Source organism: Talpa occidentalis, unplaced genomic scaffold (genome assembly GCF_014898055.3).
Source record: "Talpa occidentalis isolate TD23 unplaced genomic scaffold, MPIMG_talOcc4v2.1, whole genome shotgun sequence".
Taxonomy (NCBI): domain Eukaryota; kingdom Metazoa; phylum Chordata; class Mammalia; order Eulipotyphla; family Talpidae; genus Talpa; species Talpa occidentalis.
Window position 1 is genome coordinate 7,983,456 of NW_026555331.1, and position 27,942 is coordinate 8,011,397.

The following is a 27,942-nucleotide window of genomic DNA, read 5'->3' on the forward strand; positions in this document are numbered from 1 at the left end:
GGCCTGCTGGTCTCGAGAGGCCAGGGAGGGCCAGGGAGGGCCAGGGAGGGCCACCTCGCGCGGGCGGGCAGCGAGACGCAGGCGGGCGGGGCTGGCTCACCATCAGCACGGCTCTCCGGAAGAGTCTGGGGCTGGCGGCCCGGGTGCTGAGCAGGTGCATGCTGGCCACGTCGGCACCGCTGCGGTCTGCTGCCAGGGTCACACGCCGAGGGTCCCCACCGAGGACTCCGATGTGGGTCTGCACCCAGGTCAGAGCCGCCACTTGGTCCAGGAGACCCCAGTTGCCACTCACCTCACTGGACCCTGCAGAAAGAGGAGACGTTTTGACTCTTGGAGATTTTGCAACTTGGAATTTACTTATTATAGTGTGGTCTATGCCAGGCAGCCGCTTGACCACAGGGGTCAGGGCTGTGGTCCCACAGCATAGGTCGGTGGGCGAGAGTGGGCTGCAGGGCCAGACCAGCCAGGTGATGGTGGCTTCAGCCTCGCACCAGGAGACCTGCCTCGGAGCTTCACCTGTGGGCCAGAGGGAGCCCGACGTCGTGAGGGCGGGTGTTAGGGCAGCTGCTCAGACCAGGGGCAGGGCCGTTCGGTCACCGACAAGCAGGGCACGTGGCAGAGGAGACGAACTTCCTGCCCGTACACACGCCTCTCCCTCCCTGACCACAGCCGGCCCATGGGGCTCTGGATCCTGGTCCCATCCGCTCATCTTCCCAGATCAATAGCTCTTAGCAGGTTCACATCTCCCTCCTTTGCTCAGAGAACTCAGTAAATATGCGTCAAAGGTCCGGCACAATGTTATTAATGAAATGCTTTGGACACGCATAAAAGTGTAGCCAGAACAGGCTCTGGCACCTGGTGTCTTGGCATAATACACGCCACGCTCTGATTCCAGGGGGCCCTCCCGACTAGCCAGGCCCCTCGCGCCCCTGGAAGCCAGGCTCCTTCCCCCCTGAGCCGAGACTCCCCCCTGCCCCACCCATGTCTCTGGCTTTGTTGTAGGCAACAGCAGTGATCCAGGGCTTCAGCCCCCATCCACACTCGGTGACTCTGGAGGCAGCGCCCTCCCCAGCTGGCCTCCCCTCTTCTCGCCATGACAACTCTCAGGTGTCTCAAATTCGCTCAGCCCATAGGAATAGGCTCTGTCTCCTGAGCATCACCCACCTATTCTGCCCCTGCAAGCCTTCCCTGACACCCCTGTGCTGCTGCACCCCACTCCCTCCCCAGGGGCCGCAGCTCCCCCACAACCTCCGCCATCCCCAAGCTCCCCGCTGCGCTCCTGTATCCACACGTCCCTCCGTCCAGTGGATCCCCTGCACTGGACGTCTCATTTTAACCATCTCTGTCTCCCTCACACACACGCACATGCACACACACACTTGCACACACACCCCTGCACGTGTACTCACATTGTGGTATGTGTGGAAGGCACACATCACTGTTATTATGATCAAATGAGTGTACACAAACACACCCATGCACCCCCACTTACACACTCACACATACACACACCGCCCCCTCCCACTGTCTTCAGCACAGGACCTCAGTTCTCTAGTGTGGCCAAGGCCTGGGGGACGGGCTCACCCCTCTCTCTGGTCACTGCTCCCTGTCTCCTCCTGTGTCTGGGCTTCAGCCTCCCAGGCTCCTACCAGTTGCTCCAAACGCACGAGCCCACCTCTCCCCCACTCACAGCAGGCACGCGTGCTTCCCGCCGCCTCCGGGCCGAGCCCTCTGGCCCAGCCACCCTTAGGTCTCAGCTCCGCATCAGCCCACAGGCCTCAGGGAAGCAAGATTCCCCTTCTGGGTCTGTGTCACCATCGATTTCCTGCCAGACTGCAGCCCCACTAAAGTCAGCGGTGCACAGTAGGTCCTTAGGAAACATTAGGTGCTTACAAGACCAGAGTGTTGATGAACAGGATTCAGTATCAAGCAAGAAACGATCAATAAGACCCCATAATCCCAAATAGGAAGACAGAAACCCTGCACCCTGATTCCCAGAGCTCATAAGGACATCAGCTCAGAGTCTAAATGACGCTTCCAGCTGGGGAGATTGTCAGAACTTCTGCAAATGCATTCCATGTTCTGGGAGTGGTGAAGACGCCACCAGCAGGACCCCGACTGGGGATGTCCCTGTGTGAGTGGGCTACCTTTGTTCGGATGAATGCCCTTTGTCTCCAGGTCTAAGATATAGCCGGGAGCTGGGAGCCACCTGAGGACTCAGCCCTGTGCATCTGGGAAGCGATGGCCAGCCACAGTGTGCATTTCAGTGACAGTGAGTGGGGTGATAGCCCCAACTCTCACGCCCCATAGATCAGCTTCCTACAAGCCAAGGGCTGATGGGGTGTTGAAGAGCCCCCCATCAGAGAAGACCCGATTGGGTCCCACCTCCTGCCAGGCACTGGCAGCTAGACGAGCACATGCCCTGGGATGGACTGTCCAGTCCAGCCCCCTCCTTCACTGGGGAGGAATCTAAGACTGAAGTGGAGTTTGTTTAGGGGCAAAAGCGAACAGGAGATAAAGTCAGAGATTAAATCCCGACGCACACTCAGAACTCTTGGTCCTAACAGTCAATCCAGTTCAACAGACATTTGTTGAAACGTCTGTGATGTGTAAGGGGCTATGATTCTCACTTCAAAGTTACAGTTTCCATCTCTGGAACTTTCCCTGCTGGAGAACCTCCTGCCTCCCCCAGCCCTCTGCTCCTGCCTGGCCTTGCCATCTTCCAGACGGGCCGGGCGGTCTGGATGTGGGAGAGACAGGAGGGCTGGGAAATACAGCCATGGCAACTCACTCGTGGTTAGTGGCAGGTACAAGCCCATCTGGCCCCACACAGGAGAGTGAGGAATCCCAGTTTCTAGACAGTCAAGGGGACATGCTGCCATAACAGCTCACCCCGCTGCCGGCCACAGGGTTCAACATGCACTGGGAGCCCCGGCTCAGCTGTTCCCTAACCTCTTCCTTCATCTGTGAAGCAGTCACGGGACACTGGCCTCAGCAAGCTGCCTGGAGATTTCAACATGGTAATTTCAGTGAAATGTCTGGTAAGTCATCAGTGAGGAGGAGGAGGTGTGTGTTCTGGAAGTTTCCTCTGCTTCCCCATTACAGTCCCTACCAGCCTTCCCAGTGGCACCTGCCTTCTCTATCAGATGACAGTGCTTGAAGTCACCATCCTCCGCCCCCTCAGGGCAAACAGCGTATGGGGACTTGTTCTCTGCTGTCTGGAAATGCAGCCAGGGCTATGCAAAGCACCATGGGGAGTGCTCAGTGCACCTGCCTCCTTAGAGAAGGAGCAACTGACAACAGATCCGTGTCACTCGTGGGTCTGAAAAGAGGAAAGAAAGCCCAGGCAGAGTGTCCAGTGCTCAGCAGCTGACCATGGTCCTCTAAAGGAAAATCTAAGGGCCTCCCTGGTGGTGCATGGGGTTAAGACACAAGCTATGAAGCCTCTGCAGCCATTGCACCACGTGTTCGATCCCAGACCAGGGAGCTGCCCACATGGCACAGCAGACCTCTCCTGCCTCTCCCGCTGCTCCCCTCAGCAGTGTATTTCAATCTGCCTGTTCTGTTCCCCACTCTGTCTGGTGAATCCCCGCACCCCCCACATCTCTGGCCTGTACCCCAGTTCATGTATGCATAATAAATAAATATTAAAAAAAAAAGAGTCTGTGACTCTTTTAATAAAGGAAAATCTAAAATATGACCATCACCCACGGAGGCACCTCGTGGCATTTGGCTCTAACTTTTTGCTCGATTCCCTTTGTTGCACAGGCCTAGGAGCTTCTTCCTGGCCTCAAGGCCTCATGTGGGTGATCTGGCCAGACCTCCTTCCCCAGCACTCCTAGGTCTCCATGCCTGTGGGATGCCCACCCCGCTCACAATCACCCATTTTCTACAGCCCTACAGCCTCTTCACACAAGCACCTCCCCTGAGCCTTGGAAGTTGGAGAAACTTCCCGCTTCATGGAGAAGAAAACTGAGCCTCAGGAAAGGAAGGATCAAGGCAGCGTGCCTGGCCTGCCCGCCCGCCACCGGCAGGGGTGGAGGTGGTGGAGGGGAAGGGGTGCAGGGATCGGTCTAGGCCTCAGCTCTGTGATGAATTGGGGACATGTGGTGGTCACAGTGAGGCCAGAGTCAGGGAGGCATCATGGACACGGCCCTCCCTCGAGTCAGACGGCCTCCCGTGCTCCAAGCACCAACGGACCTATGGAGGTCTCTAGGCCTGGCAGCCCCAGAGAGTCCCGGCTCTGCTATTACCCGAGCAGGGGACCATGACCAAGTGAGACCCAGCCTCCTGGGGCATGCACACCTGTGCACACACACAGTGCTCACACACACACCACATCAACATCATACATCACACACACCACACACACACAGCACCGGACAAAACACATAATGTCCCAGCACCAGCTTCACACCCACAGTAAGTTCCACAAATGGCAACTCTCCCTTTGCCTGCTGTGGGTCTCATGGCCATGGGACACCCCGAGTTCTCAGCTGGATTAGAGGGGGACCGAAGCCTGAGGGGTGGGCCCTGGACACACACAAAGGGGTGCCTCAGCCCCAGGGGCAGCCGTCCCACCAATGCCCGGACTTACCAGAACTCAGGAAGCCGAAGACGCCCACCCGGTAGCTGGCGGTGACCACGATGAGGTTCCCCACAGAGGCCAGGAAGGCGCCATCGAGGGCCAGCGGCCTCCCGCCCGCCCTGGCCTGGGCAGCGTTGTAGAAGAACACCAGCACTGACGCGTTGGGGGCCTGCGGGGATCGGAGAATGTGTCACCCCCAGAGTGGACCCCAGACATGTCATCCTTGTTCACTTCTCAGGCACGGAAGCAGAGGCTGAGAGTGTCAGATGTGCCTGGGGCACGGATGTGGGGGGTCAGAGTGGCCACGGGAGACCCAGGAAGACCTTGTGAGGCTCTCAGCCGTTCAGACCTTCCTGAAAGCAAGAACTGGCTGGGTAGGCGCCGGGACCAGAGCACTGGCCGCCAAGGAGGTGAGAGATGATGTCGGCAGCTGTGGGAAGGGCAGAGTCCAAGGCACCGCACAAGGATGCTAGAACTCACCACGTTCTGCGGGACAAACACGTTGAGATACAAGCAATCCTCACTGACTCCCGGGGACGCGGGCACCTGGGCGCCCGGCTGCCAGCAGCTGGCCCTGCAAAGATGGTTGGCTTTCAGGGAAACAAGCAAAGGATCACGGTGCATCTCCCCTCCCCACCCTCTGCCAGCATGACAGCACAAGGCCCGGTCCTCAAGCTGGGTCCCCCAGCTCTGCGGCAATTAGGGGGTTAGGGAAAAGGCAGACTGACGTGGCAGGTGAATGCAAAGAACAGCAGGTGCCTGTCCCTGCGTCTGGCCTGGGCAGGATCACACAGATCAATGTTAAGGTGCAGAAACAAAGATGCCGGACAGGACAGCGCTTGGGACATCAGTCCTTCATGGCTCCAGGCGTGCAGACCTATCGCTGGACGAGGTGAGGCACCTGCTCTCTCCATCAGCACCGAGCCTGAGTGCGCCAGTGTGCCGTTCTCCAGGCACCGGCTGAGACCATGATGGTAACCTCCCCAGAAGGGCCTTTCCTCACCCCCAAGTCTCATCCACACTGGACTTTGAACCAGGCTCTCCAGCTACTCTGAACCCATATCCCATGCAGTCCAACCCCTCAAGTATCCAGCAGGCACACCCCAACTTGGAAAAGCACCCTCGCTGGTGTGTCCACTGCATTCACTTCCCCAGCCTGGAGATGTCCCCACAGCTTTCTGCATTCCTACTGCCTGCCAGCCTGCCCCCCTTTAAGCCTCATCATCCCTTGCCTGGAGTATTCCAGAGCCTCCTAACTCATCACTCTTTTTGGCCATGGTTCTGAGCCACAGACACTGGACAGAAGAGCAAATGCAGGTGGGAGGAGTGGAGAATGTTCATCAGTGTTCTGAATGTGCTTAAACTAGAAGAATCGCAAAACCCTTCCCAGCATGGCAACTGTTTAAAATGGTGTCTGCCCACCTGGGAAGGAATGGGTGAAATTGATGATGATGAGTCAAGTTGATGAGGGAAGAAAGTAAGATATGCGTGCTTCCTCCCCTTATTTTTGAAAATTTCTTTTAACCTTATCCCTCTGAGGGAACAAATGCCCTTGGGAAGATCTTTTTCACTAGCTCTGGTGCTTTTCCTTCTCCGCTATACTTTTGGCCCCACTGAGCCCAGACATGGATGGAGATGATCCTGCTGCAAGTGACCAGCCCTCCCCGGGCGGCGTGGTCCACAGTAACCTCCCCTGCAGACTCCTCCACAGCCTTCGTCAGACAGTGGTGCCAAGAAATGTTCCTGCCTGAGAGCCAGAGCATCCATGCTCCGGGGCCCCTGAGTCACTGCATGGAGCAGAGCACATTGCTCCTTCGTCACATGGAATCCCAGGGGAAATGTAATGTTGAGTAACTGATGCTGGGGGTGATCTCTTAGAGCACCTATGGCCACCTTCCCCAGGACACCCCTCACCCCATGGTACCACGGTGACACCAGGTCTCACTTTGAGGGATTAGATGGGCATCTCTGGATATTCACCCAATGACACTCCACATAGCCCTTACCGTGGTTGGGTGGCATCCCAGGGTCCTGTCCAGTTCAAGGGTTCCGGGGGCCGGAAGCGCCTCTCTGCCAGGGGTGGGGCTGCGTAGGGAACACCCAGGAACTGGTCCACTTGCCTCCACAAAGTCCCCACCTGGATGGCCTGGGACCTGCCCAGCAGCTGTCCATGGGTGGCAATGGTCACAGAAGGTGCAGACGTGCCAGAGCCGAACAGAGGGGTGTCTGTGGAAGGGCATTGGGTTGGAGAAGAGGGGAGAGAGAGGGGTGCTCAATTCACAGGGATTCCGAATATGCTTGAGGAAACAAAACAATGTTTTCTGAACTTGAAAAATGTTAGTGACGCATTCAGTTTCAGCAAGTCAAGTTAGCGTTCCATGTGAAAAACAAGAATAAGAGGAAGACTGTCGATCTCTTCTGGGCAATGAACATGCTCAGCACCCATCCCGTCCCCAGCGTTCAACCTCACCAGTTCTTCCCCTGGAGACTAACCCAGGCCAGGGGCCCAGGAGAAGTCACTGGACTTAATCCTCCCAGGGAGGCCTAGAGTAGAGCCCGGTCCTCAAACACAGACGTTAATTTTGAGGGGAAGTGAAGGATTATTCACGAGAAGAGAAATGAATAAAGGACCTAATTTCTTCACTCACTTCAAGTCAGAATTTTCCACCAAACAAGTTTGCTCACCCTGCTCCCCCCCCAATTTTTTTTTTTATTTAGAATTGCAGAATTGCAGGTAAACAAGGGTCCTGTATTCGCCTTTCACTGGGGAGGAAATAGAATTCAGGGCCCAGGAGGGTGGGAAGCCACCCGCAGCTCAAGGTGATTCACTGCCACACCTCTGAACCCCAACTATGACCACCCCCTTTCACACAGGTCAGGTTAGGTCCCACTCTGGCCTCTGCTGCCCTAAGTGACTGTGAGGCCCTGCCCCTTGTGCAGACCCAAACCCAAACCTGGCCCCTACAGCTAGGGTGCCCCAGCCAGCCCCCAGCCCCAGCCCCTCCTTATCGTGCTAATGACCATTTCTTGCCCCCTGCAGCCCCATCTTATCTCCTCTACCACAGGGGCCTCCTTTATTCCAGGGACAGTAACTCTGGTCGGGCTCTGGCTCAGGGCCAAGTCCACTTTCAAAGGACATGAGAGGAGCCCACAGCAAGCACTGATGAAGCGGATCCCTCTCTCTCTCCCTGCCCGCTCCAGGGCCATTGCTTCACTCCTCTGCAAACTGAACGGCAGCTTCTTCAGGGCTGTGCATCCCTCAAAAACAATGCAAGGGCCAGCTGGAGTTGATTTTGTCCCCCGGGGAACATGTGACAACATCTGAAAACACTGTTGCTTGTCACAAAGGTGGGAGAGAGGCTGCTGGTCTCTCGTGGGGTGCAGGCTGGGGTGGCTGCTGCATATTTGCGATAGATAGGATGGGCTTCCCAGGGAGAGTTATTGGACCCAATAGACAGTGGTGCCAGGGTTGTGCCCAGGGCATGCAGGCCACCGTGGGGAGGAATTGGTGGATGGTCAGGGGTGGGGGCGTGATGCTGACCTGTGTTATGTTAAAGACCAGTTACTTTGGAGAAATGTCAGCATTTTTCTGACCCTCCATTTTCCACCTACAAATGGGAATAAGAGCCGTCCCTACAGTACGACAATATCAAGAATAAATGCCAGGATGCTGGTAGTGTTCTCAGCCCAGAGCCTGGCAACTGGGAGAGCTCAACACATGAATGAATGAATGAATGAATGAATGAAGAAAAGAGGAAAGGAGGAAGCTTTTGCGAAAGAATGTGAGTTAGAACTCAAAAGGAAACTCAGGATGGAAAGAAACAGTTGCTGTCTGAAATCACCCCGCGGTTCCTCCTCGCAAGATTTCCTCTTTCAAATCTAAACCCGAGGGCCGGAGGCGTCCCCTCTGCGGGTACTGAAGCAGTGGGACCTTGGGAGCTGACTCGTTGGCTCATTTTCTAGGCAGGGGACAGTCACATGCATGACCGTGGCACCATCCAAAGGGCAGAGGGGGAGAGACAGAAAATGTAAAAGCTGAAGAGTTTCGAGGGGATGCAAGAGCGCTTTCCCGGGGCAGGGGACTCGGCCCTCTTCCAGAGGCGGCCTGGTGCTACCCAGCCTGAACGCCAGCCAACATAAGGAAAGCGTTAGGTGGAGTTCTCCCTTCTGGAATCTTTTGCAAAAATGGTGGCGTCTTTCCAGAATCCCCACACGTTGAGGCCATGTGACTCCTGGATTAAGAAAATGCTCGGGTAGCTGTGTGAGTGCGCCCAGGGCTATGAACAACGTATATAGACACCTGCAAACACGGGTCTTCTGCCGGAAGTGAGCGTTTCACATCGAATTTCAGACCCACAGAACTACAAGAGCAGCTGTCCAATTTGTTTCCCAGGAGTCAGTGAAGGCGTCTCCCAGCAGGGCTGCCACGTGGGGCAGCGGCCGTGTTGCTGAAACGTCCGAATCCATCTGAGTTGACTAAATCATATAAATGCCCAGAGCAGACAGGCCTTGAGTTAAAGTGCTCAAGACTCCAATACAGAGATCAAAATGGTCCAGGCTGGAAACTTCTTGGTGTGGAGGCCAAGGCGGTGGAGGAGACCAAGAGGAGGGTCCCGTTAAGTCAAGACAGGCCTGAAGGCCCCTTGATGCTGTAGGACCAGGTGAGCCGAATCCACTTGCCACCCGGCTTTATACATAAAGTTTTATTGGCACACAGCCATAGCCACCGAGTTCTATGTGGTCCCAGTTGATTGCCTGCCACCATGGGAGAACTAGGTCGCTATAAGAGAGCCTGTGGCTGTCTAGCCCAGGGTAATTATTAACTGGCCTTTGCAGAGAACATTTGATTCTGTGCTCTAGAAGAAAAAATGGCAGACCTAGCCAACATTTTAAAAAGCTATTAATTTCATCCAGTAACCATGTCTCGTGGGGGAGGTGGGATCACCCCAGAGCCTCAGCCCCCATGCTACCTGTCCCACTGCTCATACAGATTTCACTTAGTGGTGGATTTATAGGCTAGTCTCTGCTGGCTGCTTCACCCCTGGAGCCCCAACATCTGACCCAACATCTGACATAAATGGCTCCTTACTGGATGTTTTTATTTTTTTTTAAGATTTATTTATTCATGCATACAAGAACTGGGGTGCAGGCCAGATGTGCGGGAGGGTGAGAGGATTCACCAGAGGCAGAGCAGGGAACAGAAAAGGCAGACTGACTAAAATACACTGCTGAGGGGAGCAGCGGGTGAGACAGGAGAGGTCTGCCACGCCTTGTGGCCATCTCACCGCTGGCCAGGATGGAGCCCACACTGCAGAGGCTGCAGACAGCTTCACAGCGCTCAACCACCTGCACCACCAGGGGAGGCCCTGTTTTTAAACTAAACTGAGCTAGAGGCTGCCCCTCTACAGGGTTCACCATGTGGCAGTCAGGCATCGAGACAGGATTCCTGGTCCCTTCCCTGTGCTGTGTGAACTCAGAGAAGTGAATCAACTTCTCTGGGCCAGAGTCTCCTGAGATCTATGATGGGATCGGGTTAAACTCCCTATCTCGCCACCTCATGGGGTGATGGCGAGAACCAAATGAGATAAGGCACGTGAACAGTCATAAAACACTTTATAATTTGACTAAGAAATTTAAAGGCCAAAATTCTTTCTGTGACTTCAAGGAAGAAATGAAGAAAGGTGGCCCAGGGAAGGTGGGAGTGAGAAGTAAGGTTTCTACCTTCCTAGTCCCCCCCAGGTGAACGCCAAGATAATTTTCACAGACTTTCCCTAAGAACCTCACAAGTCGCTGCTCACAAGCCAACACCAGCTCAGAGTCCCACTCAGGCCCCCGGAACGGGCCCCGGAGGCACAGGCCTGGACTTACTGGGCTTCTGGTAGATGTGGGTGGCCTCTTCGCTGAGCAGAAGCCGGCAGTCCTGGGCCCTCAGGCTGTGTGTGCAGCTCTGGGTATCAGCATAGAACACACACCTCACAGCACCAGGTCGGGTCTGCAGAGTCGTGACGCGGCAGGCCTCGTGGCGGGAACATTCTGCGGAGTAGCGGGAGGAGAGTGAGGCTTGTGCCTCAGAAACATCACTTCAGTCATGCGTCTACCCATTTGTCCACCCAATCATACGTCCATGAATCCATGCATCGCTCCTACTATGCATCTACCCAATCATGCGTCCATGAATCTATGCATGTTTCTATCCACCCAGCCATCCATCCTAAGATAACCTGGGGTGCTGGCAGGAAGGAATTAAGCTGGGGGGGAAACCCCAGGCAGGCTCTCATCTGTAGTCTCCTACCCCTCCAGTGAGGTCAGCCCGTAGTGAAGGACTCCAAGTCTATCAACTATCCTTCTATCCAAGCATGCATCATGAATCCATGCATCACGCATGTACCCATGCATGCATCCATTCATTAATGCGCTTGAGCAATCAGTCACGGATTCATTTGCTCACCTCCTGTATCTCCCAGGCTCTGAGCTAGAGGTTGGGGATGAAGTGATGGTGCCAGGGCCCAATCCTACCGATCAATCTATTTTCCACACAACCAACAATCAATTTTGGGTCATTTATTTAATTCACAAATGCGCTCTCTCCCTGTTTAAAGTACCTCCACGACACCCCACTGACCTCAGGATTAAGCCATACCTGACAAGGCTGTCCATGTTCTCACCATTGCCTTCTTCTCGAGATTTATCTCCCTCTGTCCCCTGCCCCCATCATACCCATATTCCACCAGGGTTATGCCCTTTTCCTTGTGTATCAGGTCCTGCACTGGACAATTTCAATGATTCACGACCTTCAGATATTCAGCCCTAAGAACCGCTCAGAAAAGAGGGCTGCTTCACTCGACTGAGCAACTTGGACACAGTCTAAAGGCCTTACTCACAACCCAGTCCCTGCTATGCAGCACCCAGAGTTGTGCACATCTGTGCATGGCGATCCTGTCTGTAAGATGTACACATTGTTCTCTAACTTTGTAGGAGATTCAGAGACTCTCAGAACTGGAGGAGTACAAATGTTCCTAATGTGAAATTCTTTCAGAAGCTCAAGTCTTTGTAGAGCATTCCTGTAAACTGGCCACTTGGCCTTTATTTACATGAGTGACCAGAAGCCCTCCAGGCACTACGCATCTATGAACAGCTTTGCCTAATAAAGTTCTTCCTGTCACACTGCATTACAAATCTTGAAATTTGGGTTTTACCCACAGTCCTGTTCTGCCCCATGAGGCTGACCAGCACTTCCTCCTCACAGATGGCCCAGGCCCGCCTGCATGAGGACAGCGGTCACAGCTGCCTCAGGCCAACTCCCACCCCCTTCTTTGCTCTCCCTCACTTTCTGGATGGCTTATCCCACTGGAGACCTCGACTGTGGGCTGAGGCTGCAGAGGATGAGGATACAGCAGAGGAGAGTGCACCCAGGGTCTCCTCCCCCAGCTCGATTCCTGGTTGCCAGGACCCCCAGGTTATTGTGGGGCTTTGGAGGTGTTTCTGAGGTCACAATCTGGACGAGTAAGGGTGTGAATGAAGCCTCCTCCCAATCAACGCCCTATGCAGGGGGTGGAAATCCCCCTTACCCAACAGACAGAGGTCCCGGGCAGCAGAGAAGTCGCTGGGAGTGGTCGTGCTGATGTGGACCACATCCAAGCTCCTGGTGGACAGGTCAACGATGGCTGAAGAGAGGTCCAGGGACTGCCAGGAGGCCAGAGAGACTAGGAGAGAGGCAGGGAAGGTCAGCACACCATGATTTCTCCATCCTACGAGAGCTTTCATCAGTCAAAAATGTATGTCCGAGTGTGTGTGGTGGGGGGGTGGGGGGCAGGGGTCTGAGCTACATAGAGAAGCCAATCATTTGTTATTTCCAACCTGCCCCTCACCGCTTGAACACTGAAGGTCACTAAAATTAAGCAGGTAAATAAAGTAGAGAACAACCTAGCACCACTATGTTTTTTTTTTTGTTTTTTTTTTGTTTTTTTTTTAATTAAAGGAGAGAGATAGAGAGAGAAGTGGTTATCCTGAAAAGCCACCAAAAACACAATTACACGGGCTTAGCAAGAGAGCATGAACACCCACACTCATCCTGGAGTCGTGGGGGCATCCTCAGATTCCGGAGCTGTGTCTCTCTTAAGGAGGACCTGGCCTCCCTGCAAAAGACCCCAGGCAGCCACCTCTCTGCCATCCTCGGTGGTGCTATTTTCACAATCAGTCCTAGTGGTACATGGTGCAGTGTGGCCAGCGGAGCTGGGGAGTGTTCAGATGCTGCGTGCACTGCAATTTCAGAGCAGTTATGATGGGGTTTCGAGGGTACACTTGCCAATTAGGGTCTTAAAATGGAAGCCTTGGCCTTGCTCCGTGTTTAGGTGGATGTCTGGGGGAAAGCGCTATAATTGAAGGGTAAGTTTCATCTCCAAAATGAGAGCCAGCTCATCTGTCGCCACCCCGGGGTCCAGAGCCAAGTCTCTGCCACAGCCTCTGCCTGGCCCCCTCCCTCAGCTGACAGGACCCCCTGGGGCAAGCCAGTGCTGTCCTGCAAATCCAACATCAGGGTTCACGCAGCTCATGAAAATTCTGAGAACAAGTCTTCACAAATGCAAAAACAGGGTGAAGCATGAAAATGGCAGGATCTTGGAAACATTCTGAGAGAGTTCACTATTTGCCAGGAGCCTGGCAGCACCAGCATTTGGCTTTGAGGATGCCCATGCCTTGGTCATGGCCTCCACACTGCACAGCCGAGGAGTCAGAGCCGGTAGCGCACACAGGGCCTGCATGGAGCAGGGCCAGGTCAGGGCTCCTCAGGGTCAGGAGCCCTGGCACCACCTCCCTTCCCTATGACTGAGGGGAAACAGCCTCCTGACGCCCCCCCACCTCCCCCAAGGCTGAATCTGCCCCCAAAACAGCATCTGTAATTTCGGGACTGGTTTTCATTTTAGGTTTTTGCTTCTATTTAAAATATATTTTGTAGCTTGCAATGTCAGCAACACTCACTGGAAAAAATCATCTTCCTCTGAATTTCAAGTGCCATGCTTAGCGCATATTAATTACTTTTGGCAAATGCCTTTTGTTTGGTGGGTAGCTATTTTTTCTCATTTTTCTCTGGCTAATTCTGTCAATAGCTCTATTCTCACAATGCTTAAAAGACAGTCACTTTATTATATATATTTATATAGTGTACATGTATTTAATGTAGACAGAATACAGTGTATAATTTAATAGTGAAAGTCACCCATAGTATTTTCTTATGAGTTATTTCTTGGCTCTTTTTGGCTGTTCTATTTATTCTGAGTACTTATTATATTTGGCTAATTATTCAAAACCATTTGTCATGTTTTAATAAAGTTCCTTTGGGATATTCATTAGAATATTTCTAAAGTGAAAAATTCACTTAAGAAAAAGACCTCCCCAAGGCCACAGAGGCATTTTTCCCAAGGCCACAGGCCTCTCCCCAAGGTCATGGTCACTCCCCAAGGTCAGGGGCAGAGCCTGGCCTCAGACCTGCTAGCATGATGCAGAGCTGTGCTGTGTCCACTGCTGAGCAGCAGCTGGGACGTCCTCCAGGAGGTGGGGTGACAAGCCCAGCCTCCTTCCAGGTGTAAAGTTGTGCTCCCTAAATTATATATTTGTGGAAATGATTGGAAAATCAATGAAATTTGAAAATTAAAATTAAACTTTTTACAAAAGGAATTAACTCATGTGATCATGGAAACTGAGTACCTGGATCTTCAGGGGGAATTAAAAAAACCAAAGCAGCAGGTCAGGATTTGAGCCCAGTTCAGGCCTTTGGCTTTACACCCACTACACATCACTGAGGGTGGAGGGGAGAGCAGAGAGGAGGGCAGCAGAGAGAAGTGGGGAGACTGGGGCCTCCATGACTCAGCATCAGCAGGCATCTGGGTGACATCACGGTACTTCTGCTCCCTTCCAGAAAGCTCTGCATTCTCTTTTAAAGGCAACTAAGTTAATACACATATTTTAATATAAATTTTTATATATTTATATTTTTAATATAAAAATTTTCAAATACATTCTAATATATTATACTTATATTTTTATAAGTATATTTTATATTTTATTATAGATTATATTATAATCATAACATTAGAATAGAATGTATTTGAACATTTCCCATCAATATACAGAACACTCTGTTTAATTCCCTTTCTGCTTCCTTCCTTTCCTCCCTGCTCCCTTCACTCTCAGACATCAAAGGAGGAAAGGTTTGGCTTTGATTTCAAGGCTTGGATAGAGTAATTCCAACTATTAAAAATAGCTAAAAACCCATGGACCTGCAGGGCTATGTTCATACCATGGGCTGGTAACCAGACGGCAGCTCCTCCTTGGGTGCACATCTCTCTTCTTTGAAACTTGAGAGGGGGGAGTTTCTCCAATGCCTGAATCAGACCCAAGCACTGAATTGCCCAGTCAGAGGCAAGTGGAAAGACTTTCCTTCACCATTCAAATCATCCCAGACCCACACATTAGGTGTCTATCCAAACAGCATGAACAATTTCACATGAAGAGATCTGGCCACGCCTATGTACATAGCAGCGCTGTTGACACTGGTCAGATCATGAGACCAACCCAAGTGCCCTTCAACGGATGACTGGCTAGAGAAACTTGGAGCACATATTCAATGGAATATTACACAGCTGTGAAGAAAGATGAAGTGCTGGCATTTGGCACAAAATGGAGGGGCCTTGAGGCAATTATGTTCAGTGAAATCAGCCAAGAAGTTAAAGACGGATATTGGATAGTTTCATTCATCTGTGGAATATGAATTTTAAAAAATGGCATGCAAACAATACAAGAAATAAAAAACTGAACTTGGAAAAAAAAAGAGAGAAGAGAATGGTTACCAGAGGGAACAGGGGAAAGGCTACAGAGGGTGGGGCATGGAAGCAGAGTAGGCGTGGGCACTGGTGGCTTGGGGGAGACAATATTTTTTTTTTTTAAACACAGACCATTTCTCACGGAGGGAGTACAGGCTTTGAGTTAGAATTGCCAAGAGTAAAGTAATGGAGAAAGCAGCTCCAAGGCATGAGAAAGGATGTGGGATTCACATTGTGCTCATCAGAGCCCAAAGGACCCCCCCTCATCAGACTCTTGCTCTGGCTTAGGGCAAAGAGCAAGAGTCTTCAGATGGGGAAGGCACGGCAGGCAGCAGCCAACCACCGTGACCTGGGGACCAAATGGAGCATGACAGGGGACAGACACTCGAGGGGCAGCTTCAGGCCCCCCCCACAGCCTCGGGCCTCCCCACAGCAGGGCTGTGGGGAGAAGCCGGGAGCTGTGGGCCAGGGCTAACGCCAGACACCCTCGCTGCTCACCAGATACTGTCTCCCAAGTGAGAACCACATCACACTGGTCTATCTTTGCTCTGCTAGCATTCAGAAAAAACCAGACATCCCTCTGATAACAGGAAGAAGATGAAGACAAGACACCCTTGCTATCTGCAATAGTTTGAGCGCTGGACATGGGACCAGAGGTGCCTGCTGGGCTGACATCTCTTCAGAGAGAAGCTCTTCCACCCCCATCAGGCCACAGGTTCTCTGAACATTTCTAACTCCAGGGAACAATAGTTCCCTGCTCAATAGTACTTCTGCTCAGCCTGCGGAGACCCACATTTGAGCATATTTAACTTTACATCTCCAGAGCTTGGCTGAGGGACCATAGTGGATGGCAGCTGAAGTGTGTCCCCCCAAGATTCTTACTCTGAAATCCTAACTCCCAGAACCTCAGGATGTGACTTCTTTGGAGATCAGGTCATGGCAGGCCATGATGGGTCGGGGAACACTCTGAGGAACAAATATCCGACAGGCAACTCAGGAGGGAGTTTTGGTGCTTTTACTAGGGAAGAGTCATCAACAAGACCCATCTGGAAGGTGAAAGTCTCATTTTATGATACCTGATAGTTCTCCTTCCTTCCTTGCTAAATAACCTAAAGTCCTTTAAGGAATCGGTGATAATTACTTTGTTTAGGAGTTTAAATACTGTCCTCTACTGCAGGAGTCTCCGGGTCTCGTAGTTGGCTATTCTAGGTCCCACAATCCAGTCATGTTCTAGTTCTGTCTTGCAGTTCTGGAAACTGCATAGCACCCCCATTCACCAGAACCCATCTGGGTCTGTACCAGTTCTGGGCAGTGGCGAGTCCAGTCAGCTAAGCAGTTCATCCACCTTACCCTGGGATGAAGCAAAGTCTCTCAGGGTCTGCTCACCCCCCGGGAGGCCCAAACCCTTACTAGCAGGGATTTTTAACAAAGAAATTGTGCTGTGTGCTGGCCGCTAATGGAGGAGTCATTTACATGAACGATGCATGGGCCATTTTTCATTCACTAATAACTTAATGAGTGCTAAAAGAGTTGAGAGAACAAACAAACAAGGAAACTCAGGAAAGGATGAAGGCAGAGGGAGGAAGAAAATTATATTTGCTACAATGAAAAGTTGGCCCCAGGACTTGTCTTCCGGCTCAATTGCCAAAGGCAAGCCCCACCATGGTCTCCACGATGCCACGGCCCGTCTCCTGGACCAGCCTCCTGCAGCTCCGTCTCTGAGACCTCACACCCCCACCGCAGAAAGCACCTGGACCCCAACATCCTCCTCACCTGTGGTGCCTGGACACAACGGTCCTTACCTTCCTAGGACGTGCCCTGCCCTTCATGTCCTTCTGGCCATGAAATCTTCTAGTCCTTCCCATCACCCTCAACTGCAGACGCCTGGCCATTTGCTCACATTCTTCAAATTCTGTGCCAGCCAGCTCTCAATTTCACCCCCACCCCAAGTCCTGCTAAAATGCTGGGTGATGCTGTCATATCTACCCTCAGCTCCCACTGCAATCCCAGACCCCTTACTTCCACTCACCCCAGTCAAGTATCTCTACAGCTGCCCAATCCATAAAGGTGCACTGAATTAAATAATGATTAGCCATTACTTAATCATCATTAATACAGAAAAGGGATGCTAATTCTTTTTTTATCCCTGCAAAGATCATCACTATAATTATTCATATAGAATATATCCTAATAAATATTGACTAGGTGCATTCGTAGATCAACTGATCACACAGGAAGCCTATAAAGGGCAATTGATTTCAAAATATCTCAATTTTGTGTGGTGCGTTACAGTTTATGAAGCACTTGCTTACACTGTCAGGTTTAATAACTCATCCACCTGAGCACGCCTCCCATTGCTATTTTGCAAGGGACTGAACCGAAGCCCAGCAGTGGTGGGGAACAAGGCCGAAGACGCAAGACAATGACGGGACCCAGACAGCCTCTCTGAGTCCCCGCGCCACCACAACTGCCTCTTTCCCCTCATGACTCAACTTCAGATTCAAGAAGTGCTTCCTTTTAGTGGCATGTCTGTCATGGGAAGAGGTTTCCAAAGACATCTGAAATGGCCCAGCAGCTGTTGAGATTGTGAGCTTTGGGGCCTGTGAGTAAATCATCTCTTATCTCATTAAGTTCAAAGGCACAACGAGAAAAAATTCTAACTGAGAAGAAGCAGACACATGCAACCAGGCTTGAAGCTGAGCCCTCCTTCAAGTCCTCTTGACAAATCACCAAGTTCACCACCAGTCAAAGGCCTGGTGGAAATGTAAAGACTCAGACAATCTGACTTCTCTCCAGGAAGTCTGACTCCAATAAGTGAACTCCCCCGACAACCCCCACGTACAAAGGCTCCAGGGAGACAGGCCAGGCAGGCGCTGGGACACTCATCACCTTGGACCATGATGCTCAGAGCAGGGCAGTGATTCGCCCTGGCTGACACAGCAGGAACAGAACTGGAATTAAAGCCCAGATCCACCCAATGCCAGTCAGCCTGATTCCCTGCTTCTGCTCCCACCAGCACCTGCCAAATGCCCTCTTCCTGGCCAGGGGTTAAGTTAGCACAAAAAAGAAAGAGAGAAAAAAAATCTTAAAGCATAATGGAGCCCATCATTAGAACTACAAAAATCAAAAACATAAAGTGAACCTTAGAGCCACTGAAGCCACCTCCCCAACGTAGGAATCACCCACATGCACACCCCTCAATCTCCGGCACAGCACAATGCCTCCCCTTCCAGCCTCTGCCCAGTCCCTCCTCCCGCTCCTCTCTGCTGGCCTCCCTTGACGCCAGTGCTCCACCCTGCTCAAGCCCACCTTCCGCCCCTCCTGAGCACACCCGTCTCACCTCTCAGAGAAGGTGACGACTTCCCAATAAATCAGTTTCAGTTCCGCCAAGGAAGTCATAATTTGGCAGCGTTAACTCAACCAACAGTGGGAGAGAACAAGCAAGGGATGACCAGAGGCTTTATTAGAAATAAACAACAACTCTGTGAGCTATTAGCCACTGTCACGTAGTTTTACTATTTTCAATCACCAGTTAAAAATATTATGATCTACATACAACTAAAGGAAATCCACCGCTGTGGCTGGACTACATACAGAGAGTTGAATTCAAAGTCAGCTACATAGAATGATTGGGGCGGCAGGCCACGAAAGGGTAACTATCTAAAATATTCCCCCAACTGCTTGTTAAGTGGGCTGAATTTCCACTTTTAGAAATGAAAATGAAATCTTTGTGGTTTACCCACTTTTTAAAATGTGGACCCTCTTGGGGAAAATACTATCCTAAAATAATATCGACCATTTTCACCTTAGTATGAATTACTCTATTATTCCACACGCCATTATGTTTCACACGAGCTCCCTTCATGGCAGTAGGAAATGAAACAATAAATAAGCAAGGTCCTTCTACTCCAGGGTAGTATCGGGAATGGGAAGGAAAGAGGAACCACTTTTTGCCTCAGAGAGTCCTGTTTGGCGTGGCAGTTCCAGATGGTAGGCACACAGCTGAGGAATATGTCCCAGGGTGGACAGAAGGCTGGTGAAGGGAAGGAAGATGGGACAATAACTAAAAGGTCCGCTCCCTCTACCTCAAATATTTATTGAATTTCTTTTGAATCATGTGGCATCTGGTTGATTCTAGGCTGAAAAATTATCTTCTATAGCTAAGTAAGGGATTTGAAAAAAAAATACCTTTGAAGTGAAAGCCAAACAAGAGCAAATCCAAATGGTAGATCCTGAGTTGGCATATTTTGTTCTTGGCTCTATCTCCCTTAAATGGGGTTACCCTTAAATTGGGTTAAACAAGTTCTTGGTGGATGACACATAAAACTGGTGTTGGGAAGGAAGCTACTAAGGGAAATAGTGTGTCTTCTCCATTCTCTAGGGTCTAACAAAGGTTTTAGACCCAATTATTCAGCAAATAGCAATCAAGTGCCTCCCGGACACACCATGTCCAGTTGCACAGGTTGTACACTATGCAACTGCAGCAGCAGCATTTACAAAGATCACCTGTGGAAATTATCCCTCACAACTGGTAGAGCATGATCCAATATAGCTATTCCCACACTGACCACTTTCACCAGGCACTGGGTACAACAGTTTTACATACAACATCTCTTTCAAACTTTTTTGACAATTTCTTTAAAGTAGACATCACCTCCATTTTAACAGTGAGTACACTGAGACTCAGAAAGACCCTTTAAACTGATCAAGGGCACATTCCTATGGTGTGGCAAAGGAAGGATTCCTGTGTGGTTTCCAACACATTTCTTCCACCATTTATTCATTCCGTTGCTATCCATTTTCTCAGCAAACATCGAAACTATTAGTTTTAAACATGACCTTAGACATATATGCACACCAAACAACTGTAAGTAAAACAGCACTGAGCACCCACTACATACCAGACACTTGGACCGATATTTCGGGTCAATTACAATGTTGCTGTCCTTGGGAGCCTCCCTGGTGGTCTAGGTATTAAGTCTCAGCACCATCCCTGCTACGGCCTGAGTTAGATCCCTGGCCAGGGAGCTACCCACATGGCGCAGCAGACCTCTCCTATCTCACCCGCTGCCCCCCTCAGCAGTGGGTTTCAGTAGATCCACTTATTCTGCACCCCACTCTGTCTCTGATGAATCCTCTCACCACCACCACCACCCGCACCTCCGCCTGCACCCCAGTTCTTCTACTCAAAAATTAAAAAAATATTTTTTTTAAAAAACACATCATGTTTCTGTCCTTGGAGCATGAAATCCAGCAAGCAAGCAAGAGCAATTCATGTCATCCATTCAATAATGACACCCTGCATGGTGATGAGGCGCAGGTAGCTTTGAGGTACAAAGAACGTAGCAGTGACCACATCAGATCAAGTCCCTGCCCTGCGCAGCTGCCCCGGTAAAGCGGCAGAGGGAGGGCAAATACTCAGGAAGTAAAAAAATGAGAAAATTTCATAACAGACCAAAAAACACCTCCTTTCTGGGGAGGTGGCCCTGTCAGTGCAGAGGCAGCGTTAGGGAGATGCCCCACGCCAGGGCTGTCTGCTTCCTCACCTAGTGCCCATGAAGCCCTGGGTGAGTGATGGAGCTAATGAAGAGGAGGTTGGTAGTCTTCCGTTCTCCTCGCCAAGTCCTTCTGTCTTAGCTGAGACATTTAAGGGGCATCGGACCCATGTGGGTGAATTACTCAGTCACGCTGGGCTCTCCCGGACACGCTACACAGGAGGCATGCATGTCATTAAGAAACGCCCTTTTTGGTTTTTTTCTCTTATTGGTCAGTCTGATGCTTGCTTGACTCTATGCCAGCGTAGAAGAACCCAGGGGGGCACTGCCTGACAGCAGGAAGGTGGCAGTGCCCCTGGCAGGTGCAGGACAGCTTGCACTTTTGGCAACAGTGCTCAGTCTACCTTCAAGTGTGCCCAGATGAGGCCAAGTGCACAGCCCCCTGTGCTGTGTGCAGTGGCATCACGGCTGACCCAGCTTCAGGAACACAGGGCTCTGCCCAGCTGCTGTGAGCGTTGCCCGCAGACAGACGCCCTCATCAGCCCCCTCCAAGGAGCACCATCTTCCAGAAGCTGGTGTCCCATCTCTGGGCAGCCCACACCCACGCTGAACAGCGGGGGGGGGGCTTAGCAATGTTGAAGATCAGCCTGTGTCCCTAAAAGGCCAGCAGAGAACCCCAGAACACTGCTTGACCTCTCCCTCTTCCCTGCCCTGTGTCCTTCCCAATCCCCTCCCACCCTCCTCATCCCGGTCCCTGAGAAATGAAAACTCCATCTCAGAGTCTACCCCTTGGGAACCCCACTGGCAACATATATTCAGTGGGAGACACTCTGGCTTTGGACTCAGACTGGCTTTCCAGCACCACCGCTTACTTGCCATGCGACCTTAGACCTTTTAAAGCTCAGTTTCCAAATCTGTAAAGTGGACAAACTCTTGCCCCCTCACAGGGAAGTTAGTTGTGGGCATTAAAATATGGAAAGTCCTTTAGCACAGTGATGGACGTAGTTGGTCACTGAATACATAGGAATCCTAAAATATGCCATTCGATGGCTCTGCCATTAACAGGCTGTGACTTGGGACAGTGTCTTCCTCTCTCCAGGCCTCCACATCCTCCTCTGCAAAGGGTTTGGACTTGGAATCACTCACCGGGGGCACTTTCTGCCCGCCCTCCCTCGCTGCACAGGCGCTCTGCTGAGCACTGTACTTTTTTCATTCTCCTGCTGGGTTTTCATTCTCCTGCTGGGTTTTCTGTCTCTTGCTGGGTTTTCATTCTCCTGCTGGATTGCTACTTCCTAATTCCCACCATCTTCCTCATTCTACAGGGTCTATCAAGAGGCTGAGAAATCTGGCCCCAGGGCGCTCAGCGGGTAAGTGAGGGCACAGGTTTGGAAGCCGGGCAGCGGGCTTCAAGGCCCGTGGCTGCACCGGGAAGCCCCGTGTGTCCCTCGAGGAGCGGGGCATGTTCCGTGCCAGGGCTGACATTCTTCAGGCTCACACGGCCTCCTCTCCAGCTGAATGGAAAACATTTGCAGAAAAGATCATCTGAATCCCGTCAGCCCGCTGGCCCGGCTGAAGGAAGGCAGGGAGCGAAGTCGAGCGAGCTGGCCGAGGACACTCGCTCAGCCCAGCAGCGGTGGGGCAGCCACCTCCACGGCCACGGCCCCGGGTTCATCCGTCGCTGCCACCCTGTCCAGCAGGAGACTGGCGGGGCTGGAAGCTGGGCAGGGGGAACTTGATGAAGCGCCACTCTAGCCCTCGGGGGCAGCCTCTCAACGGCGCCCTCCCCTTGCCCTGGGCTCCGTGGCTGGCACCCTGGGCTGTGCCAGCCATCCAGTCAGGGCTCCAGGTCACAGGCTTTTCCAAAGGGCATTCGAGCTGCCCAGGTGAGATGAACTGGGAACACAGACACACATCTCTTTCCGGGAATCTCTGCCTTGCCACCCAAACACTCAGTCTGCTCCGGGGCTTCTCCAAGAGAAGAAGCTTGGAAAGGAGCAGATGGGAAGCAGGTCAGCTGTCCTGGGAGCATATCCTTGAGGGCCAGCCCCGGGCCGCAGGAGCAGAACGCCCCAGCCCCACCACAGCTTCGAACCAAAGTCTCAGTTTCCTCACTTGAAAAACAGATCTTCCTACCATCTGACTTTCTTGTGAGCATGAAATGACCTATGAAATGTTTGTTATTTAATAGATAAGTCCTTTACTCCTGGAGAGAAAGTACATAAAGACGAGCATTTACACAGGCATGGCGTGCACGCGCGCGCGCCCACACACACACACACATACACACACACTCCATGTCAGAATCACAGCAACACGGCAATACCCTGAAGGCAGAATTATACCCACCCACTGATTGGCGTGAAAGGCGCACACTCAAACGCTGCCTTCCCAATTTGGGAATTCTAAGCACAGATGGGATGTCAGCTCCAACTTCTCTCCAGTTTCCAAGTCACACTTGTCAAAGGCACATTTAAAAATACTGTCACTTCTAATTCTGCCTTGGAAGCATCTACTCAATGCATATACTTGGGCTTATGTAGGTGGGGGGTAATACTCTATTTTTTTTTCTTTTGTTGGTAATTCAAGTCTTGGTGATACAAATGTTTAGCAAAATATGGAAGCGCTGTGCAATCACAAGAAGAGGTTTATACTTTTACTTATTCATATCTCCTTAAGATGCTTCTGACACTTAATATCAAAGCACTCTTCACCCGTAAATAAAATAGGTGATATTTTTCATAAAAGTACTTATGCACAACACGTATGTGATGGAAAAAGCATTGCAATTCCCTGCTGGTAAGTGTAACTAGGCGCTATTGTGGCAATACTAATCTAGAGGCGTCAAATACCAATGTCTTAAACTGAGTCGTTCTACCTTAGAGAATGTGCTCCAGAACATAACTGGATGTTGGCAAGAGCTTAATATGCCAAGATATTCACTGTGGCACTTTCATAGTGAGGAAGAGTCACAATCAAAAGTCCAGCAGTAGGGGCCTCCCTGGTGGCTCAGAGGGTTAAGTCTCAGCACTATGAAGCTATCTGCAAGCCACTGCAGCATGATTTTGATCCCCAGCCAGGGAACTGACCTACATGGTGCAGCAGACCTTTCCTGTCTCGCCTGCTGCTCCCCTCAGCAGTGTATTTCAGTACATCCACCTGTTCTGCTCTCCACTCGGTCTCTGGTGAATCCTCTCACCCCCACACCTCTGGCCTGCAACCCAGCTCTTGTATGCAAAAATAAATAAAATCTTAAAAAAAGACACCAATGTCCAGCAGTAGAGGAAGAGCTGGTGAACTTCCTGTGTCTGTCCGGTCAATGACATGACCAATAATACCAATAACTGTCACCAATAACACTGCCGTGTCTCTACCTGCTTCTCCATCACCAAACTGTGAGCATTGTGTGAGCAGGAAGGCAGACTGATGGGTGGATGAAGGAATGAATGAACACAGGCATTACCCACGAATGCCTGATTTAATGAGATCTAGAACAACTTGGAAATAGACACCATGCCACGAGAGGTATAAATTACAGCAATAACACTCTAGAAACTACACTACCTCAGACCTAACACAGAAACCCAAGGTGATGAGAAGGAAAGAAACCAACTAACATGGAGTAACATTAAAAATAACTGTGTGGTGTTTCCTTCTGAGTTTCTGCATTGAGTTTTCTGCAGCTAACAAGTCATAAAATAGGACCTGCTCTTGAGGTTTGTGTTGAAGAGCAAATGCTTACTTAGCACAGTGCTTAGGACAAAATGAAGGCTTTGTTATATATTGACACATTTCTAAAAATATGGCATCAGTGCTTTTCATGAAATGTGAGATCTGTCTTCTCCCCACCACAAAACCCTAACTAACGGAGTGAAGAAAAAAAAAGTCTAAATCCTCAAAGACAGCAAAAGCAAACAATGGGGAATGAGCAAAGGGCCGCAGGTGAGGGATTTCAATGAATCCTCAGAGAAGGCCACGGGCTGGCACTCCCAGCCACGGCCTGGGCTTGAGATGACTCCTCCTGCATGAGCTGTTATCTGTCCCTTTGGCCAGGGCCGCAATGACAGATGTCTAGAGACCTTCAGACATCATGTCACAGCGCAGGAATAAGGGACGCCTGGTTCTTGGCTGAGCACAGCTGGAGCCCAGGCTGAGCCTCTTGCTTCCTGACTCAGAGAAATCAGGAAGGGGGCCTGCATGGAGGCCTGCCCCTCCCACCTCACCTGCCCAGGGTGCCCTGCACCCACCTCCCCAGCCTTCCTGAGGCAGGTGTGCAATCGATGGGCTCCTGAGTGGATGAAGGTGAGCTGAGGCTAGGAGGAAAGGAGAAAGCAAGCGTGGAGGGAGGGTAGAGAGGAGGGGCGCTCTCACCAGGAGCTGGGATTACAAGGAACTTACCTTTCTCCGGGAGGGTGGGCAGAGCCACCGAGGGGCAAAAACTGGGAGCACCACTCTGAGTAACTGAAAGAAAGGACAAGGCAGCTTTGATTACCCCAAGATCATTGAGTCCTGAAGGTGTTGACAGGTGCAATTTGGGGATCATGAAATTGGACTTGGAGCGGGGCAGACCCACCAAGCTGGACGCCCGGCAGCACCGAGGATGGGTCGGGATGTGAGAGGCTGTGCTGCAGTAACAAATGCAGCATCTCAGTGACCGAAAACAACCACAAAGGTCACTTCACCCTTCAACCATTTGTCCACCACAAGCGGGTCTTTGCCGGGGTGAGGACACAAAGTTCTAGCATGTTCCAGAGACCTGCAGCGAACCACACCAATGGCCACCACCATCACCTCCTGACTCTGGGAACTGAGCAAAGCCCCTCACCTTTCTGGGCCTCGGTTTGCACATTTGTGAAATGGGGATAAGAAAACCTACCTCAAAAACTGCTATGAGGCTAATAGGAGATAAAGCAAAGCTTTGGCATAATGTTATAGGCATAATCCCAAGCTCGACAGAGGGCAGCTATTAGTGCCAGGCAGCATGGCAGGTGGAAGGCCCAGACTTTGAGAGCACAGAGACCTGGACTCCGCCCTCAAATGCCACTGAGTACACCGTGCTGATGGCCTGTTATCTGACCTCCCAAACCCGCCTCTGCACAGGTACCATGAGGACGAGTAGTCGAATGAAGGGGTGACGCACGCATGTGCTTATCTCCTCCCTTGCTCTGCCCTTACCGCACAGATCCAATCTTCAAAGCCTCAGGAGCACACACAGAACCTCCCCATGGCCCAGCTGTTCAAGGGTCAAGGGCAGAGCCCTAGGGTCAGTGGCCCAGGGCAAGACTGGCTTGGCCGCCTTCCTCTGTGTGACCTTGAGCAAGTTTAACCTCGGTTAAACTATCCTGTCCTCGGCTTCCTTGTCTGCAAAGTGGAGCCTGACCCAAGACTTTCCATGGAGGCACATAAGGACAGGAGACAAGGGCAATGTCAAGGTGAATAAGGGCAGCATTTACTCGGGGCTTACTGTCTGCCCAAAGCTTTGCATGAACCAGCTCATCTAACCTCACCACCCTGAGGCAGAACTATGCAAAGCTCTGGGCAGGCAAGTTCCATGCTGGGCCCCAAAGTGCCTGCTTGGGTTGCCTCATACCCTGCCCCTCCCTCGCCTTCTTCACTCTGGCTGAATATGACAAGCCCAGCTTCTCTGAGTTCTAGAACCTCCAGTTGTGTGTGTCTTTCCTGGGGCTCCACCTGCCTGGAGACACCTGCTCGATCATTCCACCGCCCTGGCTCCCGATATCCGCAGACACACTACTTCCCTGCAGGACCTGGGGACACACTGCACCCAGCCCCAACCCCAGAGTGCCTGCCCCAGGCCAGTGTGGAGAGACAGAGATTTGGCATTTCTAACAAGATCCCAGGTGCTGATGGCCCCACGGGTCCAGGGGCCCACTCTGAGGAGTGCTGAGCTCACACTACATTCTGTCAAGGTAACAGGTAACTCTTGTCAAGGTAACTCTGTCAAGTCAGAGTCACCTCCTGGCCCACTGGTTTCTCTGCACCAGCCTGGCACTTGGCACCTGCTGGTTTGCTGAGATCTCTGTCGCCCTTGAAAGAGAGTGGTTCTCAGAGAAAGATCCTGCCAGCAGAGGAGCAGTCTTCAGAGGGCAAGTTAAGTCGTCCATGGGTATCAAGGGCATTCAATGTCCCGGTCCCCAGGCCTGGGAATTCTACCTCTGGAGAGGCATCTTGAAATTCAAAGCCAGGTCAGATTTACACTACACTGATGGGACCCTGGAAAGGGTCCCTGATGGGGACCCTTTATCTACACTGATGGGACCCTGGAAAGTAGAGAAATGTCTCTGGCTGTGAGAACAGTCAGGATACACCGTCATCCCAGGGAGAGTCCAGGTGCAGCTCGCCCCCCACCCCAGAGCTCTTGGCCCCATCCCCGCTGGTTTCACCCAGCCTGTTTCTCACCCACTTCAGTGGACACAACTAGCCTTTCAGGGGAGTCTTCTTCATTGTATAGGAAAAGCTGAACCCTGCGAGTTCTCAGCCCCCTGGGGCACTGAAACCACAACACCCCATTCCCTGGGAGGCCAGAGCCTCCCTTGGGGATCTCCTACTTGCATTCTTACTGTGTCACCTTGAACCAGTGGCCCAGCCGGTTCGCACTTGTTCAACAAATAAATGCCACGCGCTCTGCTCCCCCAACTACTCTCAGGACCGCCGAGTCTGGTGGCTTGAAAGTGGCCATGGGGGAGCATGAACACCCTGGTAAGTGGGAGCCACTACCAAACACGGTGCCCTCACCTTGCCAGCACAGCCCCCAACGGGGTTGTTTTGGAGCTGAGTAAGGCAGTATCTGTGGTGCGCTAGCCCAGGCTGGAGCCAGCTGTGCAGTCATGGAGGCAGCTGTCTCAGGGGTGAGACGCTGCTGCAGCACAGGATGGGGCACCGGGCGACCTCCCTAATGTGGTCACCAGGCGCCACCAAGGGAGCCCACCACTTCCTGTCCAGCTTCTGTTCCCGTATCTGTACCTAGAATAGCTACAAGGTTCAAGTGCACTTGCTTTGCAGAAGAGAGGAATCTTGAGGCTTC

At 51.7% G+C, this 27,942-nt stretch overlaps 1 protein-coding gene across 1 annotated transcript in view; it reads right to left on the minus strand.

Moving 5' to 3' along the window:
- TG (thyroglobulin) overlaps positions 1-27,942 on the minus strand; it is a 168,462-nt gene that overhangs the window by 78,130 nt on the left and 62,390 nt on the right. The window contains exons 36-42 of the mRNA XM_037513233.1: positions 25,296-25,358; positions 12,157-12,291; positions 10,457-10,621; positions 6,595-6,814; positions 5,069-5,162; positions 4,598-4,757; positions 101-303 (exon numbers count right to left, since the gene is read on the minus strand). Of these exons, the coding sequence (XP_037369130.1) occupies positions 101-303; positions 4,598-4,757; positions 5,069-5,162; positions 6,595-6,814; positions 10,457-10,621; positions 12,157-12,291; positions 25,296-25,358 (1,040 nt within the window). The remainder of the gene's footprint in view (positions 1-100; positions 304-4,597; positions 4,758-5,068; positions 5,163-6,594; positions 6,815-10,456; positions 10,622-12,156; positions 12,292-25,295; positions 25,359-27,942) is intronic.